The sequence below is a fragment of the Leptopilina boulardi genome, unplaced genomic scaffold (genome assembly GCF_019393585.1).
Source record: "Leptopilina boulardi isolate dan_hultmark-lab unplaced genomic scaffold, ZJU_Lbou_2.1 LbouV2_169, whole genome shotgun sequence".
In the NCBI taxonomy this organism is placed as follows: Eukaryota; Metazoa; Arthropoda; class Insecta; order Hymenoptera; family Figitidae; genus Leptopilina; species Leptopilina boulardi.
Window position 1 is genome coordinate 569,466 of NW_026137717.1, and position 18,143 is coordinate 587,608.

At 25.8% G+C, this 18,143-nt stretch overlaps 1 protein-coding gene across 14 annotated transcripts in view; it reads right to left on the reverse strand.

Moving 5' to 3' along the window:
- The window catches only part of LOC127277523 (CUGBP Elav-like family member 2), a 282,967-nt gene that overhangs the window by 65,564 nt on the left and 199,260 nt on the right, over positions 1–18,143 (reverse strand). For all 14 annotated transcript variants that reach the window (XR_007842374.1, XR_007842373.1, XM_051298717.1 and 11 more), the window contains 2 exons: positions 17,671–17,753; positions 4,026–4,074 (listed from right to left, as the gene is read on the reverse strand). Coding sequence is in view for 12 of the 14 variants with exons in the window: in XM_051298717.1 (XP_051154674.1) it covers positions 4,026–4,074; positions 17,671–17,753 (132 nt within the window). In the remaining 2 variants the exon portion in view is untranslated. The remainder of the gene's footprint in view (positions 1–4,025; positions 4,075–17,670; positions 17,754–18,143) is intronic.

The following is an 18,143-nucleotide window of genomic DNA, read 5'->3' on the forward strand; positions in this document are numbered from 1 at the left end:
TTAAATATTATTACATAAATATTAAATAGAATATAATATGAAAATTAATAAACTAAAAAAACCAAAATACTATACAAAAAATGAAAAAATAATAAATACATAAATACAAAAAATAGTTTTTAATCAAATAAAGTATCGTTGGATTCCTAATTAAAAACTGAAGATAAAATTTTTTTATACAAATTTTCCTAAGTGTAGTATTTTTCGAGTTAGAAGGATTTATAGTTAAAAAATATTTCGTTCGGCGCGACTCTACCCAAGCGTAGCGTCATTCCCCTACTCCTTGGCTCTCGGCCGTTCGGCGCCACACATTTAAAATCTCATTTACTCAAAAACTACTAAGTCTACGAAAAAAATTCTAAATACATTTTCTCCTCAATTTTTCCCACTTAATCGATTTTATAAACACTCAATTAAAAATTCTAATTACAAAAATTGTTATTCACAAATAATAATGAAAATTGGTTTAAAAATCAATCAAACGAAACAATATCAAAATAAAAACTGCGAAATATATTAAAATTATTATTTTTTTTTCTATATTATTATAATTATATATAAAGAAAGGGGAAAAAATTCGTAAAATTAAAAAATATTGATATTATATTTTTGTAAAAGTAGTGAAAATTAATTTTTATTGAATTCTCATCCTATGCGGATTTGCAGAGTGAAAGAGGAGGGGGGGGGGGTAAAGCGAGGATATAAAGTGGAAAAAAAATTGAAGAGAAGTGGAGTGGGGGGAAATGGAATTCAATTTATGAGGAACGATAGCGAGAGTCAAGGTCCGCCATAACTTTTAGACTCTCCTGAATGTGTAAGTTCGCTGAATCGAAAGAGAGAGAGAGAGAGAGAAGCAAAGCAGCAGCACGTGCTTGGCACGGTTTTGCAGATTAAAACGTGAATTGAGATTTTCCCTTTAAATTCAGATGTATTTCTCTTTCCTCTCCTGCTTTTTCTTTTTTTTTTTTTGCTTCACAAATGATTCAGCATATTTTTTTCAATATTTGCCTTATTATAATACACGGAAAATTTTTCCCGCATTTAATATAATATACATATATATTTCTAGAGAGAGAGAGAGGGAGAGAGAGAGAGAGAGAATGTTTTCCACCTCTTTCCTTTTGTTCCACCTTTCTTTTTATATATAAAAATTTTTTTTTTAAATTATTCGTATTAAATTTTAAGAGATTTGAAAAAAATCAGTAATAATTTATATTTTTTTATAATAGTTTGTTTGTTAATAATTTTTAATAATTTTTTTGTTAATTTTTTTTAAAATAAATAATAGTATTTGTTAATAATAATTTTCAAAAAATGATAAAAAATAACAGTAATAACAATAATAAAAAAAACAATAATAGTAGTAACAACAACAGTAACAATAATAATAATAATAATAACAATAACAATAATAAAAATAATAAATTATAAATAATAAGAATAATAAAAAAAATTATTTAAAATAAAAAATTATTTTTGCATAATATTGTGACAATAATATTGGGTTACAATAGAATGATTTTTTTTATATAACTTAAATCGGCGCAATAATTGACAAAAATTGGACAATATTGGACATCTAGTTGGCTATCGTTATTCTTTTTTTTTATTTTTTTTTTTTTTGATTAGATAAAAAAAATATACTACCTATGTAATATTGCATATTATATTGGTCGAGGTCATTTTTATCTATTACCATAGGCAGTAAAAAATTTGTAAAAAAAAATATATATATATAGTTTTTAGTAATTCATTTATTATAAATAATTTTTTTTATTTATTTGTAAAAATAATTATTTGTACTAAATAATTTTTTTTATTTTATATAAAAATATTTTTGTAAATAAAAAATAAAAAATTTGATTTCTAATGGAAAAATGAGAAGAAAATAATGAAACGGAATGAAGAGGGGTGAAAGGGTGGGGGGAGGGGGTAGCAGAGAAAGAAAACCTTGTGATCGTTGCGGTAGTCACTTTTTGAGGTATATGGGGGCTTGTGTTCTGTCAGCCAAAATAAACAGAATGTCACAAGTATAAATAAAACTTGCGTTCCTCCGCGCACACACACCCGTCGTTAGTGCGGTCTCTTGTCTATTTCAAGTCAAAACGAAAAACTGTCATCGCATTTTCGAAAAAAAAAAAAAAAAAAAAAAATAGTTGTCTCAATAAATTGACAAGTATGAGAAAAGAAAATTTATTTTTCAATTAAATATATTTTTAAAAAAATAATTTAATCCTGTTTTAAATAAATATATTTATTATTATTATTATTATTATCACAATTATTTACTTATTATTTATTTTTTAATAAAAATAATTTTTTAAAAACAATAATTATTATTTGTTTATTATTTGTATTAAAAATAATTAATTTTTTCGATCAATTTCAAATGAATAATCATTGAAAAAACAACGAAAAAATGTAAAACATTTAAAAAAAATAAAAAAAAAAGTAAACCTTAGCTACGAGTGTTCAGTCATTGCTTACTGTAAAACTATGTTAGGTTCGAATCCCAATGGATTTGATTTTTTTTCCGCCCTTTATATTCTATTGTAACAGTAATACAATGAATTTTTTTTCTAAATTTCTTGGTTAAAATATAAAAACAACAACAACAACAAAAATAAATAATTTGAAAAAAGTAAAAACAAAAAAAAAATAAAAATAATAAAATATTGAAAAATAATCTTTTCACGCATAGAATGCAATTTTTCGTTGCACAGCTGCGGTTCGTCGGACACGTGACCAGGTTCGTTAATATTTTATTAGCGTTCTTTTTCACGGACTGTCGCTTCCCCAAAATTTTAGAGCATTTCGTCATATATATATATATACAATTGCCCAAACGTTTTGCCACATTTTACTGCCTCGTATATATATGTATATATATATATATATATATATATATATATATATATATATGGATGAATGGTTCGAGGGAACCTGAAACGTGGCGCGGTTAGTCGCAAAATTTGTGCATCAGTAATGCAGTGTTCGCACTCTACCTATCCTACCACCCCCACCCTCTAAAACCTAGTATCAACCCCTCTCCCCTCCCTCACCCACCCCAATTAAAAGCCACCCAACCATTCATTAAAAACACATACGAGTAGTATGCAAAAAAAAAAAATATTGACGGTAATTAAAGTTACATTTTAACATTGTTATTGTTGTCGTTACTGTTATTTTTGTTGCGTTACTAAAGTTGTTGTTGTTATAGTTACTGCTGCTGTTACTATTAAATTTGTTACTGCTGTTGTTGTTACTATTATTATTGTTATTATTGTTGTTATTGTTCTTATTATTGATATTATTATAATTTTCATTGTTGTTGTTGTTACTATTATTATTATTGTTGTTGTTGCTACTATTATTATTATTGTTACTGTTGTTATTACTGTTCTTATTATTGTTGTTGTTATTTGTATTAATAAAAATAATAGTAGTAATAATAATAATAAATAAAAATTATATTAATTTTAATAATAAATATAATAAAAATTACAAATAATAAGAACAGTAATAATAATAGTAATAATAATAAAAAAATGAATAATTTGGCTCTTGCCAAATTAATTAATTCGTGCGGTATAAATTACCTAATCTGTATTAAGGGTTTATAAGAGATATTCAATGGGAAGTTAGTAGCAAATGTGGCTTCTTTGACTCTTTATAGTCTCTGAGACCTCCTCAATTACGATAATTAATTGTCACTTAATAAAGTTGCTTTGATCTATATGCCTTCTCAGACAAGGTTATGGCTCTCAACTAAATTTTCCTCCTGAGACACAAACTCAGAAAATTGATTAATGTTATTAAATTTTTAATTTCTATTCGAATCTCATCACCATCATCATCATCATCATCATAATTAGAATTTTCCTTTTTTTTCATAATCATTTTATTAATTTTTAAAATAAATTTTTTTTAATAATAATACAATAAAAAAAAATTATAATAATAAAGAAAATATTTTTTTATCTTTCTTTTTTTGAAATTAAAAGATAAGAAAAAAAATTACTCACGATTTCTATTTTCACTGTCGGCTGGCTTCATTTGAATTGGATGCACCATCTGAAAAAAATTTTTTTTTTTTTATTTTTACAAATAAATAATTTATTTTTATTTTTACTTAAATATTTGTCGAGCACTGTTTAATAAAAATTCATTACAAACAGTGGAATATATTGTATTAAAGTCTAAACAACAAGTCAATGCTTCTAGAGAAACTATTAAAAAAAAAAAAAATTTATCGCATAGTTGTCAATGCTTGAAAGAAACGATAAATATATTGTATATATACCTATAATAATGGAAAAACGTTGAAAGTTAACAAAATAAATTTTTTTTCCTCTAACAGTGTAGTTTAAAATTTTAACAATTTAAAAAAAAAATTTCGATAAAAAAACAATTTTTTACTATACAATTATTTTTATTATTAATTTATTAATTATAATATAATAATAAAAATATTAATATAATAATAATATATTAATAGTATTAATATTATTTATTAATAATAATAATAGTAATAATTAGAAATTGTTTTCAATTAATTAAAAAAATAATAAAATTTTTTGTTTTGTTATATGGTAAATGAAGATAAATTTTTAATATAGTAAATTTTAACAATTACATGAGGTTCATAATCACCTGGAGGAATATTCTCCCGAGGGATCAAAGCTTGTATAAGATCCCTATCATGAGTGGAGGCTCATTAAGTTCGATCGATATATCGAAATACCATTAATGTATAGCATTGGGTGGTGGTGAGACAAAGAGGGGGGAGGAGGAATGATAGTGTACAAGAGAGAGTAAGAGTGAGAGAGATAGCTATATAGATTCACGATATCGATTGGAGATTATATGCACTAACGGTAAACGACCTGTCCTCAAGGACAATGAATTACACATGTTACACACTATAAGCCAGGAAATGTGTATTGAGCCAAGGGGTCTTTGAACACAATAAATATTCTCCCAAAATAATTTCAAAAATTCCATTTTCACACAAAATTTTGTTCATTTCTTTCAAAAAAATTTTTTTTTAACTCCCTCTTGAATTTTATTATTTCAAAAAAAGAAGACGATATTTCACCAAGAGAAGAAAATACACGAACAGAAAGAAAATCCTCTGACAAATTTGGTCACTCGATTGGAAAACTTTCAATTTCCTGATATATCGCCTGTCTCAATATTTATAGTTTTGCTTGTGCGTGCCTTCGAATACTATTTATTGTTTTCCATTTCGTTTATGTGAGACAAAAAAAGGGGGAGAAAAAAATTGAAAAATTACACTTTTTTTTATTTTTAAAAACAAAAAAAATTTTTTTTGCTCCGCCCACTATTGTATTTACTCCGCCTACAACCAAAAGTGACACGCCTACTATAAATAACCCCGCCCACCCGGCAACTTTGGATCTGCCTACTGATAGTAAATATCCCTCCTACTCTATTTTTTCGACTAATTAAATATTTGAGTGTATAAAGGGGTGTTACTGCCACGCCCACTTGTAACTATAGCTCCACCTACTGTTCCGCCTACTCTACTTTTCTCGACTAATTAAATATTTGAGTGTATAAAGGGGCGTGACTGCCACGCCCACTTGTAACTATAGCTCCGCCCACTCTATTTTTTCGACTAATTAAATATATAAGTGTATAAAGGGGCGTGACTGCCATGCCCACTTGTAACTTTAGCTCCGCCTACTGTTCCGCCTACTCTATTTTTTCGACTAATTAAATATTTGAGTGTGTAAAGAGGAGTGACTGCCACGCCCACTTGTAACTGTAGCTCCGCCTACTGTTCCGCCTACTCTACTTTTCTCGACTAATTAAATATTTGAGTGTATAAAGGGGCGTTGTTACCACGCCCATATGTAACTATAGCTCCGCCTACTACACCTTTATATATTACTTAACTATTAAAGTGGACAAAGGGGCGTGGTTGTCACGCCCAAGTATAACTAGAGCTCCGCCCACTTCATAATTATGGATCCCCTCACCCAACTTTTCTGAATAAATTAACAATTGAAGTGAACAGATCCGCCTACTCTATTTTTCTGGTCTAATTAACTATCAAAATGAACAAAAGGGCGTGATTTCCACGCCCACGTGTAAGTATAGCTCCGCCTACTGGAGAATTATGAATCCTCCTACCATTTTCCAGTTGAAGAAATTAAATTTCAAGGCGAATTAAAACGTTTCTAACAAAAAAATTGTATTTTAAAGTAATAAATATTTTTGTAAATTTTTTCCCCAAAAAAAAAATATTTTTTTTTTTTTCTAAAATAAACATTGAAATGGAAAATCTTTTTGTCAAAATACGTGACTATAAAATACGAATACTGAGCAAAAATTGCCATGGCTCGTGAAGTATTTCGTTGATGTCCTCGGGTTTTTTTTTCTTTTTTGTGGGAGTGGATAAAAGAAAAAAAATGCAAAGGCACCACTGGGTCATCAGGGGAATGTGCCCGGGTACTTTTCTAGGGACAGACGAAGGGCGTGTTGCCAACTGCAATTTCACAGCATTTTTCAAATCGACCCCTTTCACCTCGCCCCCATCGTCATTTCTTTGAGAAATGAGCAAACGGCGCCTAGAGGGTGCTATATAGTAAAACCGGAAATGGATCACGATTTTGTATTGAACCTAGAGAAAAATAAAATTGAACTTTTTTGTAATAAATATTTAATAAAAAAAATATTTAATTGTAAAAATTGTAAATTTTTTTTCAATTTTCTGCTGATGAGTGGAAAAACAAAAAAAAAAGTGGGGAAACAAAGAAAAGGAAAGTGTGAAAAGAATCGATTGGTCGCTTTCGCCGATTGCGAATCACATTATTCCAGGAGTAACACCCCCCTACCCCCCTCATCTCTCTCTCTCTTTCTCTCATGCCACTTCCGTCTACTCGCATACGTGACCGACGAACTTTCATTTTTTTTTCTTTCTTTCCCCCTTGTGGACGACGTAAAAAAATCTATGCAGATTTTTTTTTACTCGAATCCGCTATGCGAAAGTTGGGGGGAGGGGGGTGGAAAGGGATTTTTTTCTCTCTCTCTCTCACTCAGTCAGTCGCCCTCCCTGATACTTTTTCACCATCACGTCGACGCGTCTCTACGTGAAACGAATCCCGTAACAGACAGATACCGAGGAAGCACAAAAGCATGAAAAAGGAAAAGGCAAATTTTCATACGTGACTGTTCCATTTCGCGACGACACATACATACATACATACACATACACACTAGGAACGTTTCTACATTGAAATTAAAAAGCTATTTTTTCAAAATAAAGAAAAAAGAAATATACCTATTTTTTTTAAATTTAGAAAAAAGGATTGCCCGGAAATTTTTTTTTAATAATTTGGCAAAATTGAGTTTTTGGAGAATTAAATTTATTTTTCAATTTATTCCGAATTTTCCTTCTATTTTTCTCCTATTTTTTTGGATAGAATAGAATTTTTGAAATTGAAAGAAAGGCAATGCCCGGAATTTTTTTTTTTTGGATAAAGTAATATTTTTTTATAACTTTTTATTGCAATTTTTTTCCAAATTAATAGTTTTTAAATTCGAATTTTTTAATATAATATACATATATAGTAAAATTTTAGAAAATAAAAAAGCATTGCCCGGAAAATTTTTTGCTAAAATTAAAAAAAAAAATTCGAGTTTTCTCTTTCTTTTGGAATTGTTTTCAAATTTAATGTGAAATTTCCTGAAAATTTTTTCTATTTTCCAAGAGAATAATATTTTCTTGAAATTAAAATAAAAAATTGCTCGGAATTGCAAAAACTTATCAAAAAAATAAAATTGTTTGCTCTTTTTGCATTTTATTTTTCTATTTCAAGACGGGTTTTCTTAAAAATTTTTCCATTTGTTCATATGAAATCCTAGAAATTAAAAATAAAAAAAAATATTGCCCGGAAATTTTTTTTGAAAAATTTTACCAAAAAAGTCAAATTTTGTTTTTACTTTTTTTCTAATTTAATGTCCTTTTTCTCGTTACATTTTTTTCATTTTTTTAAAAATAAAATCAAAATTCAAAAAATCCAGTGCCCGAAAAAATTTGTTTTTTTCAATAATTTAGCAAAAACCCCAAATTTTTTTACTCTTCTTTGACAAATTTTTTTTGTCATAAAAAAACACTTTTTTAAAATGAAAAAAATTTGTAACCCAATTTTTTAATAATAGAAATAAAAAAAATTGAAATTTATTTCAAAATATATTTTGTTTGTTTTTTTTTGGTTTTAGTTTTGTAATAAAATTGAAAACAGGCGTTGAAAAAAAGGGGCTCATAATTTATCTCAACAAAAATTCTCAGGTACTTCCGGTTATTATTTTTTTTATTTTTTTTTCTTTTTTTTGGCTTTAGGGATTTTTCGGGAGGAACATTTTTCGATAATGTCCGGAAAATTTACGAGCGGTACACGAAAATGGGGATTTTCTCTCGATGCTCGGGGAAATATTATCGAAAGCTCCTTCTGCGAAATTCGTTTAAAGAATTTCTTTCATGGAGGATTTCAATTCACCTCTTATATCGATTTATAAAGTTTAACCGGTGGAAGGAGGGGGGGGGGTTTAAGGTAAGGGGAGGTTTTTTCCTCTCTTCTTTCTTTTTTTTCGAAAGAGCAAATATTTATAAAAGTAGAGTAGAATGTAACAAAATTTTCAAATAAAAATTTTTCCTTCATAGAATGAGATGAAAAAAATATATATATTCAACTCTTATTATATTTAAAAAAAAAAAAAAATTATTTTTTAGATTTTGAAAATTTTTTTAATTTTTTGATCTGTTTATTTTTTTGTTCCAAAAAATTTTTTAAATTTATTTTTAAAAAATGGTTTAGAAAATTTTTTTTTCTCTTACAATTAGTTAAAATTTTATTCGAAATGAATTATTTACATTATAGTATGGTAAAAAATACAATACACTTTGTTTCTTAGTGAAAGAAGAGCGGAAAAATTATAACCAAAAAAGAAAAAGAAAATGAAACTAAATAAATATTTAATGAAGCATAAATCTCAGACGGTGTCTTTTTCCATAAATACGATTCATTATATTTTATTATACACTTGAGGTAAATGGATAGAAGGGACTGAATGTTTCAAAAGGAGAGCCATGACCGGGATTTGAATTTCAAATCGGACACAAGTCCAAGATATTGTCTCTCTTTTCTCTCTCTCTCTCTCTCTGCTTTTCATTTATTCTTGATTTCTGTATCTTATTATTGTTTAACCTCTCAGTTTTTTTTAAACCAAAAAAATTTTTGCAATTTTTGAAAATTTTTTTTATACCAAAATTTTGTTTACAAATTTTTTGGAAAATTTTTTTCAACACCAAAATTGTTTTGCAGTTTTTTGGCAAAAATTTTTTTTTTATACCAAAATTATTTGCAATTTTTTTGGCAACATTTTTTTTATACCAAAAATTTTTAAAATTTTTGAAAAAAAGAAAAAATAAAATTCAAAGAAAGTTGGGCATTTTTTTTTATGTTCTTGATGGGGAAAATAAAATGGAAAATTTTCCAAACGCCATTGTTTATAGTGACTCTTGATTTGGTTTGCCGAACCGTCTAAAAGGAATTGAGGAACCGAAAATAAATCATTCAACGAATCCAAAGTGAGAACATCGCTGTCATTAGTGGCCCGGGATTTCAAACGAGAAATATTTGACCTAAATCTTTGTTTTAAATAAAAAAAAAAAAAAAAATCTTTTCTCCTTAGAAAATAGAAAAAATATTTTTAAATTTTAAATTAAATTTTTTTTAAAAGTATTAAAAATTTTTATTATTTTAAACTATTTCTTTTTAATTTTTAGAAAAAAGGAGAATGCAAAATTTGAAAAGTTTTGAAAATTGCAATATTCAAAATTTGCAACTTCAAAAAATTGAAATATTCAAAATTTGTATTTTCAAAAAAATTGAAATATTCAAAATTTTGCATTTTCAAAAAATTGTAATATTCAAAATTTGTATTTTTGAAAATTTTAATTTTAGAAATTGAAATTTTGAAAATAGAATTTTTTTTTATTTCAAGTACAATTGAACTTTGATTTTATTTTTTTTTGAAATTAATATCCTAAGTATACATATATATAATATAGTGTTTTATGTGAGGCATTAATGAAATGACATCTCACTCAAACGTGGATAATCGCAGCCTCAATCTCGTGTATGACACCCATTCGTTTTTCCTTGCTAACGAACCTCCCTTTTCCCTTTTTTTCCGGCTCAATGCGGACGCAACAAAAAATAATGGACGTCATTAACGTCCAGAGATAATGGTCGACGGTCCAAACGACTGAGTGGATCGCGACTCGACGAGCCGTGATTCGTGTTAACGATGACTGCAATGTTCTTCCTTTATTTTTTTATAATTTATTTATTTTTTTATTTTATTTTTTTTCAATTTTTCTATAATTTTTCTATTTTTTTTTCTTTTCAGCCTATATACTTTTGTCACGAACTACATTAATCCACTTGATTCACAGTGACACGCAAATTCAGCATTTTTCTTTTTTCTTTTCTTTTTTTTTTGTCAAATTAAAATCGCTCAATGTCTTAAAATGCTTTTTTTTAAATGAGATTGTCATATCAAAAGTGAAAAATTTGTGTTGAAACTTGACAATTTATTATTCACAAAAAAATGCAGAAAATTGCATTATTAAAAAAAAAAAAATGGGTTCAAAAGAATTGAATTTTTTTTTGTTGGAAAAATAAAATTTCCGGGCACTGCTTTTTTTGGCAAATTTTGATATTATTGAAAAAAAGGACATTAAATTAGAAAAAAAGTAAAAAAAAAAATATTAATTTTTTTTTTTTTGGTAAAATTTTGCAAAAATTTCCGGGCAATACTTTTTTTTTAATATTTAGGATTTTATGAACAAATGGAAAAATTAAGAAAACCTCGTTTTGAAATAGAAAAAAAAATATTTCAAAAAGAGTAAAAAATTAAATTTTTTTTGTAAGTTTTTGCGAAACTTTTCCGGGCAATATTTTTATTTTCTATTATTTTTAGAATTTCACTCTACAAGAAAATAGGAAATATTAAAGGAAGCACACATTAAATTGGAAAAAAGAAAAAAAAAATTATTAAAATATCTTAGTTTTTTGTAAATTTTTAAGCAAAAAATTTCCGGGCAATGCTTTTTTTTAATTTCTAGAAATTATTTTCAGTTGGATTATTGAAATTTAAAAAGTACATTATTTTGGAAAAAAAAATTGCAAAAAAAGAGTTTAAAAAAATTTAAACTTTTCATAAATTTTGGCAAAAAAATTTCCGGGCAATGCTTTTTATTAAATTTCTATAATTTTATTTTCTTAAAAAAAAAGAGGGGGAAAAATGGAAAGGAATGCCATCAAAATAATTCCCTAATAAGAAAGTCAAAATTCAAAACTTTTTGCAAAATTTTGAAAAAAAAATTTCCGGGCAATGATTTATTTTAATTTCTAAAATTTTATCATAAATTCAAAAAAAAGTCGAATTTTAAAGGAACCGCATTAATTTGGAAAAAAAATTGCATACAAAAGGGGAATAAAAACAATAATTAAATTTTTGATAAATTTTGGCAAAAAAAATTTTCCGGACAATATTTCTTTAATTTTTAAAATTCTATTTTATTTCAAAAAAAATTCTTTTTCCAATTTTTTTTTTTATGTAAAAAATTAATTTTTTATTTAAAAAAAATTTTTGAATAATTAATTGCGGAATTTTTAAATATTAGTGAAAGAGAGAGGAATTTTTTTTTTTCTGGTGAAAGTAAAAAAATAAGCAAATTCACTGTACACAATTTGTCGTTTGAACAGCAGTCTCGATTATGGTTGGCGACTAGACTGGAAGGGGAGTGGAGGTAAATTGCGTTCCATTTCTCACTAACTTTTTCAATTTATCGCGACTCGAGCAACTAATTACAACGAAATGACTTTTGCACAAAGAGAGAGAGAGAGAGAGAGAGAGAGAGAGAGAGAGAGAGAGAGAAAGCTCTCCTAGGTCTACATGATCGCAACACAATCTCGATTTTTTTCGCCAAGATTTTTCATTTATCACCAAAAAATTGTGTGCCAAAACCAATTTCTCCCTCACCTAATTTTTTTTAGCCAAAACAAAAAAAATTAAAAATTTTATTAAAATACAAAAATTATTTAAATAAAAAAATTACTAAAATTAAAAAAATAAATAAATTATTAAATGGAAAAAATTATTTAAATATACTCAAAATTGTTACATTGAAAAAAAATAAATTTTTTTATATCCAAAACGCAAACTTTATTTCATAGGATAATATTGGTTTCGATATCATATCACAAAATCTTAATCCCTCTTTTTGAAAAAAAAACCTGCGAGAAGAGAGATCAACTTCGAAGATTGCCAAGGAATATTCCTATATAGATAAAGCCAATAAATTGAGTGTTTGATCTTCTGAGCAGCTAATTTCAGATCGACAGTGTGTGTGTGTGTGTGCCTTGGAAATTCTAACAATCCACTTAATACTCTATTCCACTGGGAGTACAAGAAATGTGGCAAAACGTAACTTCAATCAAAAATTTTTTTTTAATCTGAATTTTATGATAAAAAAGAAGAAAAAAAAATTATAATTTTATTTTTAAATTTAAAAAACAAATTGTAATAATAGTTTTCAAATTTAAATAATAATAATTATTATTATTATTATAACAATAATAATTTTCAAAGTTAAAAAAAAAATTTTTTGTTATTCAAAACATTTATTTATTTACAAATATTTTTAACTCACAGTGTCAATTAAAAAAAAAATAATTTAAAAATTTCAATAAACAATTGAAAGAAAAAAATAATTTAATAAAATATAATGTTCACTAATTGAAACGGCATATATGTAACAAGAGAAAAAAAAATATATTTTTTTAAAAATAAAGTTGTACTTGTGCATTTCTATGAACTCCCATGAACGTAGGAATGAGGATATAGGTTTGGGGTAGAATTTGGTAGAGTTGAAAAAGAGAGTGGTATAGGCAGGGTAGAAATCCAATACGCTACAGCGAGTTCGCAACAATGCGTAATATTATTAAAGCACAGTGAGACGAGAGGAATTCTAGTAACGTATTCGCCACAGCGAAAAATGAAACGATAACTCGATGGATGCTGGCGAAAAAAAGGGATGAAAAATGAGAGAGACGTAAAAAATGTACAAGAGAGATGAAAGCAAACCTCGAATATACTGGTGAGGGGTTGCCCTCTATTTCTCTCTCATCATTAGCGATCAATATCAACGAAATAGCACAAAAGTAAATTTATTAAACTCTCTAAAGCACGTTATATTACTCCTAAGCTCAATTATTCACATTTTTTCCTTTTTTCCCCAAAAAATTGCCGGTGAAAAAAATCGAAACCTACTCCATTTGATTCCTGGTGAAATTCTGAACAAAAATGTATGTTATCAAAATTTTGCTAGGATGTATTTTGTAGAAGTTAGAGAGGTTTAAAGTTAGCGCGGTGAGAGACGTTGAGCAAGCGTCAAGGAGTGGGGGTAGTTAAATTCCGAGCGGCTCGAGGTCATCGAGCGGCCGGCGCGTGGTGGGGGTAACCGCGCCGCCGAGGAAACTTTAAATCACTCCAGTTGGAATAGAAATCGCTCTAGAAAAAAATGGTAAAATACTTTTTTCTTTAATTTTTCATTCTCTATCGACTGGTGTTGGTATTTTTCGAATTCAACTAAAAACATTTGTTTTATCGCATATTAAAGAGGGAAAAATCGATTTTTTTTGTAATCCAGGTCAGGGGAACGATTGTATAGGTGGATAGAGAAGGTGTAGAAGGTTTTGGAGAAAAATCTCGGAAAACCTGTCGTAGGATAAATCGTCTGTCAAGGACCTTGGTGCACTCGAGTCATTTCTCTAAGCCAACGCAGACCTCTTGACTCGACGCCACTCGTTGAAACGAAATCTGATACCGAGGGAAGCTAAACTCCTTCAAATTCACGAGCTCCGTAAAGCTCTCTCTCCCTCTCTCCTACTTACTATTCTCTCTCTTGCTCTTTTTTTTTACTGTAAAGTAAGTCGACCCCAAAGTATCCAGTCAACCCTTTAAATGCAAAACGTCGTTTTGAGATTCGACTTTTTTTTCTACGATGGTTTCACTCACAAGTTCACAGTCTCCTCTCGTCCCTCACCCTCTAGACTAGAGAAAATTTTTGTTATTTCTTTATTATTATTTATTAATACTGTTATTATTTAGTTATTAATTTAAATTTTTTTATTGTTAAAAAATAATAAAAATATTTTTGAAAATATAATTTTCAACGAGTTGTAATAATTAATTTTAGTGATGGAAAAATCGGGTACTTATCTATTAAAAAAATATCATTAAAGGACTTTTGACTGGATTTTGTTTGAATTAATAATTAAAGAAGTTTTGGTTCATATCCTATGCTTGCATCGAGACAAAATGGACTTTTTTGATATTAAATATTTTATTAAATAGCTTTTAGCGTTGAGAACTAAAATTAATAATAGAGTTAAAATAAAATTGACACATTTAATTATTATTGACTGGCATTAAAATTGTGAATAGGAGAAGAAATTAAATTAAATAATTTTAATATAATTTAAATTATAATAAGTAAATTAATAATAATAATAAACAATAATAATTATTATTATTACTTTTATTATTCTATTATAATAATTATTATAATTAATATAAATAATAATAAAAATAATTCTTTTAATTAATTAATAAAAAATTAATTAATAATAAAGATATTAACAATAAAAAAATTCGTAATTAATAACAAATTTAAAAAAAATCGATTTTCGGCGACTGTGATCGAACCCCAACTGTTTGAGTTCGCAGTCAAAAGTCTTTCCTCGCAGCTATTGGAAAAAAATTGTTTTCTCACTTCTTTTACTTTTTGAAAATAATTAAAATAGAGTGAAAAAAATTAGTTCCCTGAGGAATTTTCTTCAAAAAATGAATTCTAATTGAAAAAAACAAAATTTCTAAAAAACTAAAATGTTAGAAAATTGCAAAAAAAAAAAAAAAAATTTTTAAACTGATATGAAAGAAAAATAAAATTTTGTATAAAGGAAATAAAAATTAAAAATTGTTAAAAAAAAATAAAATTAAAAAGAATAAAATTGAAAAATTAATAATGAAAAAGCAAAAAAATAAAATTGAGAAATTAAAAAAATAAAATAGATATAAAATTAAAAAAAAAAGTAATATTAAAAATTTTGTCCAAATATTATTACCTAAATTAATTTTTAATTAAAAAAAAGGAAACGAAAAAGAATCTTTTGTTTCTTATAATTATCACTGAACAGTGTAAAATATTCTCAATATTAATTTAAATTATTGACATTTCGTCACAATTAAAAATTTAAAATGACACAAAAAGGAAGAATATATTTTAGTACAGAGATAGACAATATTCTGAATATTATGAATAATTAAATTATTTTAAGTTAGTGTAAATTTAGTACAAACTTTTTTATATCAATAAATTATTAAATAGCTGTCAGTTTGAGAAATAGTTTTGAAAATTATATCAAATGTTACTGTTCCAATTATCTCTCTCTATATATATATACATATATTAATTTCACGAGATGAAAATATATTATTCCTAAGGAAATGAAGAAAAGAAAGAAAAAAACGATGAAATTCCAATCGTTTCCAATGCAAGAGAAAAATAGAATTCACAGAAAATAAATGTAATTCAATTAATGTAATTAAATCAAATTGGAATGTAATTTATAAAATGGAACATTTGAGAACAATTTTTCCTTTTTTTTCCCCCCATTACTTTAAAATGAAATTATGTGTAAGATTAAAATTTATTAAAAAATTTAAAATTTTTATTGGAAATTAAAATAAAATTGAAAAAATAAAAAAAAATTCAATAAAAAAAATAAACAATAAAATCAAAAAAAATTAAATAAGAAAATTTTTTTTTAGTTTTTTTAAATTAATTAATATTTTTTTACTAATTAAATAATATTTTTTTTAGTAATTAATTAATAAATAGTTAATAATTAATTAATATAATCTAGAAAATAAATTTTTTTAGAAAAATTGTTTAATTTTTTTTTTTGTTGTAGAAAAAAGGAAAAAAAATTTTTTGAACCTTTTGTTTTTAATTTTGAAAAATGTAATGGGGAGAAGAAAATAAATGTTTTTAAAATTATATCACACAAAGAGACGAAGTTATACTTGAGACTGCATAGTTTCGCAGCGGAGAATATAATTCGTGTGAAACGATAAATAAGCCAAAGCTTAAGGCAGTGGCGTCGTCATGCGTCTATTCACTAAAGCTTCTAGCATTGCAACTACAGAACTCAATGGATTTGTCAGAAAATTACATTTTTCAATTAAAAAAAAATTTTTTTTTAAAACGTAAAAAATACTAACAATGCAAAAAATAATTTTTTAATAAATAAATAAATAAATAAAAAAGAAGAAATATAAAAATAAATAAAAATAAATAAATATAGGTACAAAAAGAAACATAAAAAATTAATAAGTGAAAAATACAAAAATTAATATAAAAATTTTAAAAATTATTAAATAAAAAATAAAAATAAAAATAGATAAAAACACAAAAAAAAGTAAATCGGGCATTAATAAAAAAATTTTTTTTTTGATTTATAATAATTATAATATTTAATTATTAGATATAATATTTATATTATTATTTTTATAATTTTTTATAATACAAAAATTTTATAACAAAATAAATTATTGTACAAATTAAATAAATAGAAAGAAAGTTAATAAATTCATAATTAAATAAATAATTTAACTACTATAGGTATAATAAATAAATTTAATTAATACAAACAAAAATTATTTAAAATATATAAAAAGTTAAAAAAAATTATTTTCAAATTATTTTTTTTTCTAAATTAACAAATAATTTTCTAACGAAAAAAAAAGTTATATAAAATTTACAAAAAAAAAACTTTAAAAAATTCATTTTTGAATTATTTTGTTTTTTAATTATTATTATTTGGATTGAAAAAAAAAATTTTTTTTTTTTCATTTACAAAATATTATTTAAACCGAGTATTAAAAAATAAAAAAAAAGTGGGGGGCGGTAAAAATACGTTTTTTTTGGGTGAGGGGGGCCTCCAGGGGTGAGGCAGTAGAGAAAGAGAGAGGGGGGGTGAGTTAGGAGTAAATGTCGGTAATGACGTCTCGTAATTACATCGAAAGTTCACAGGGAACTGTAATTATCGTAGAAGCGTGCGCGCCTTGAACGATACCTTTCGGCACACACACAGAGAGCAATCGACGAAATACTAACGACGTCGAGACACACAGCAACGCAAAACCCTCTTGGTAATTACTTGAGTCGTTAATCGACGCAATAATGTGTGCTAGAGAGAGAATCTAAAGTAACGGGGTGAAGGGAGGGGGTGGTAAAAAGGGGTCTATTATTGCAATTAACATTGAATATATATATAAAAAAAAATATTAACAATTTTCTTGCAAAAAAAAAAAATTTACAAAATAAATAAATTAATATTTTTTACATAATAAATAATTGCATAAATAAATATTTATTTTTTTTATAATAGAGAGATAAATAATTAATAAGCGATAAAATTCGTGTTTTGAATAATAATAAAAAAAAATAAACAATTAATTTTTTCATAAAAAAATAATTGAAAGTAAAAAAAAAAAAAAACTTACCCCCTTGAAGGTCATGATGTTGTGAAGGGCGTTTTGGGCTCCCAAGGCAGCTTTTCTCGTGTAAAACGTAACAAAGCAGCAACCTGAAACAAAAAAATTTTTTTTTTTATTAAAAAAAAACCATTATTATTTATTAATAAATAATAATTAATTTTTAATTAATTATTTTTTTACTCTCCATAAGATTCTAAAAGGAAAGTTCTTTTACACAATTTTAAAATCTTAATAATTGTCGAAACTAGAGGGAATTAAAGTTCGGCGCCCTTGCGGCTAGCCGAGCGTTGCCGAACGAACGCCGTTTATTAAAATTGTTCCAACTCGAATAGTTCTCGCCCTTTTGACTTGAGGCAAAAGAATTATTTTTTTATTAAAAAAAACCTTTATTATTTATTAATAATTAATAATTTGTTTAAAAATAAATTTTTTTAAAATTATATTTCTTTAAATACAAGAAAAAAATTTTTAATATAAAA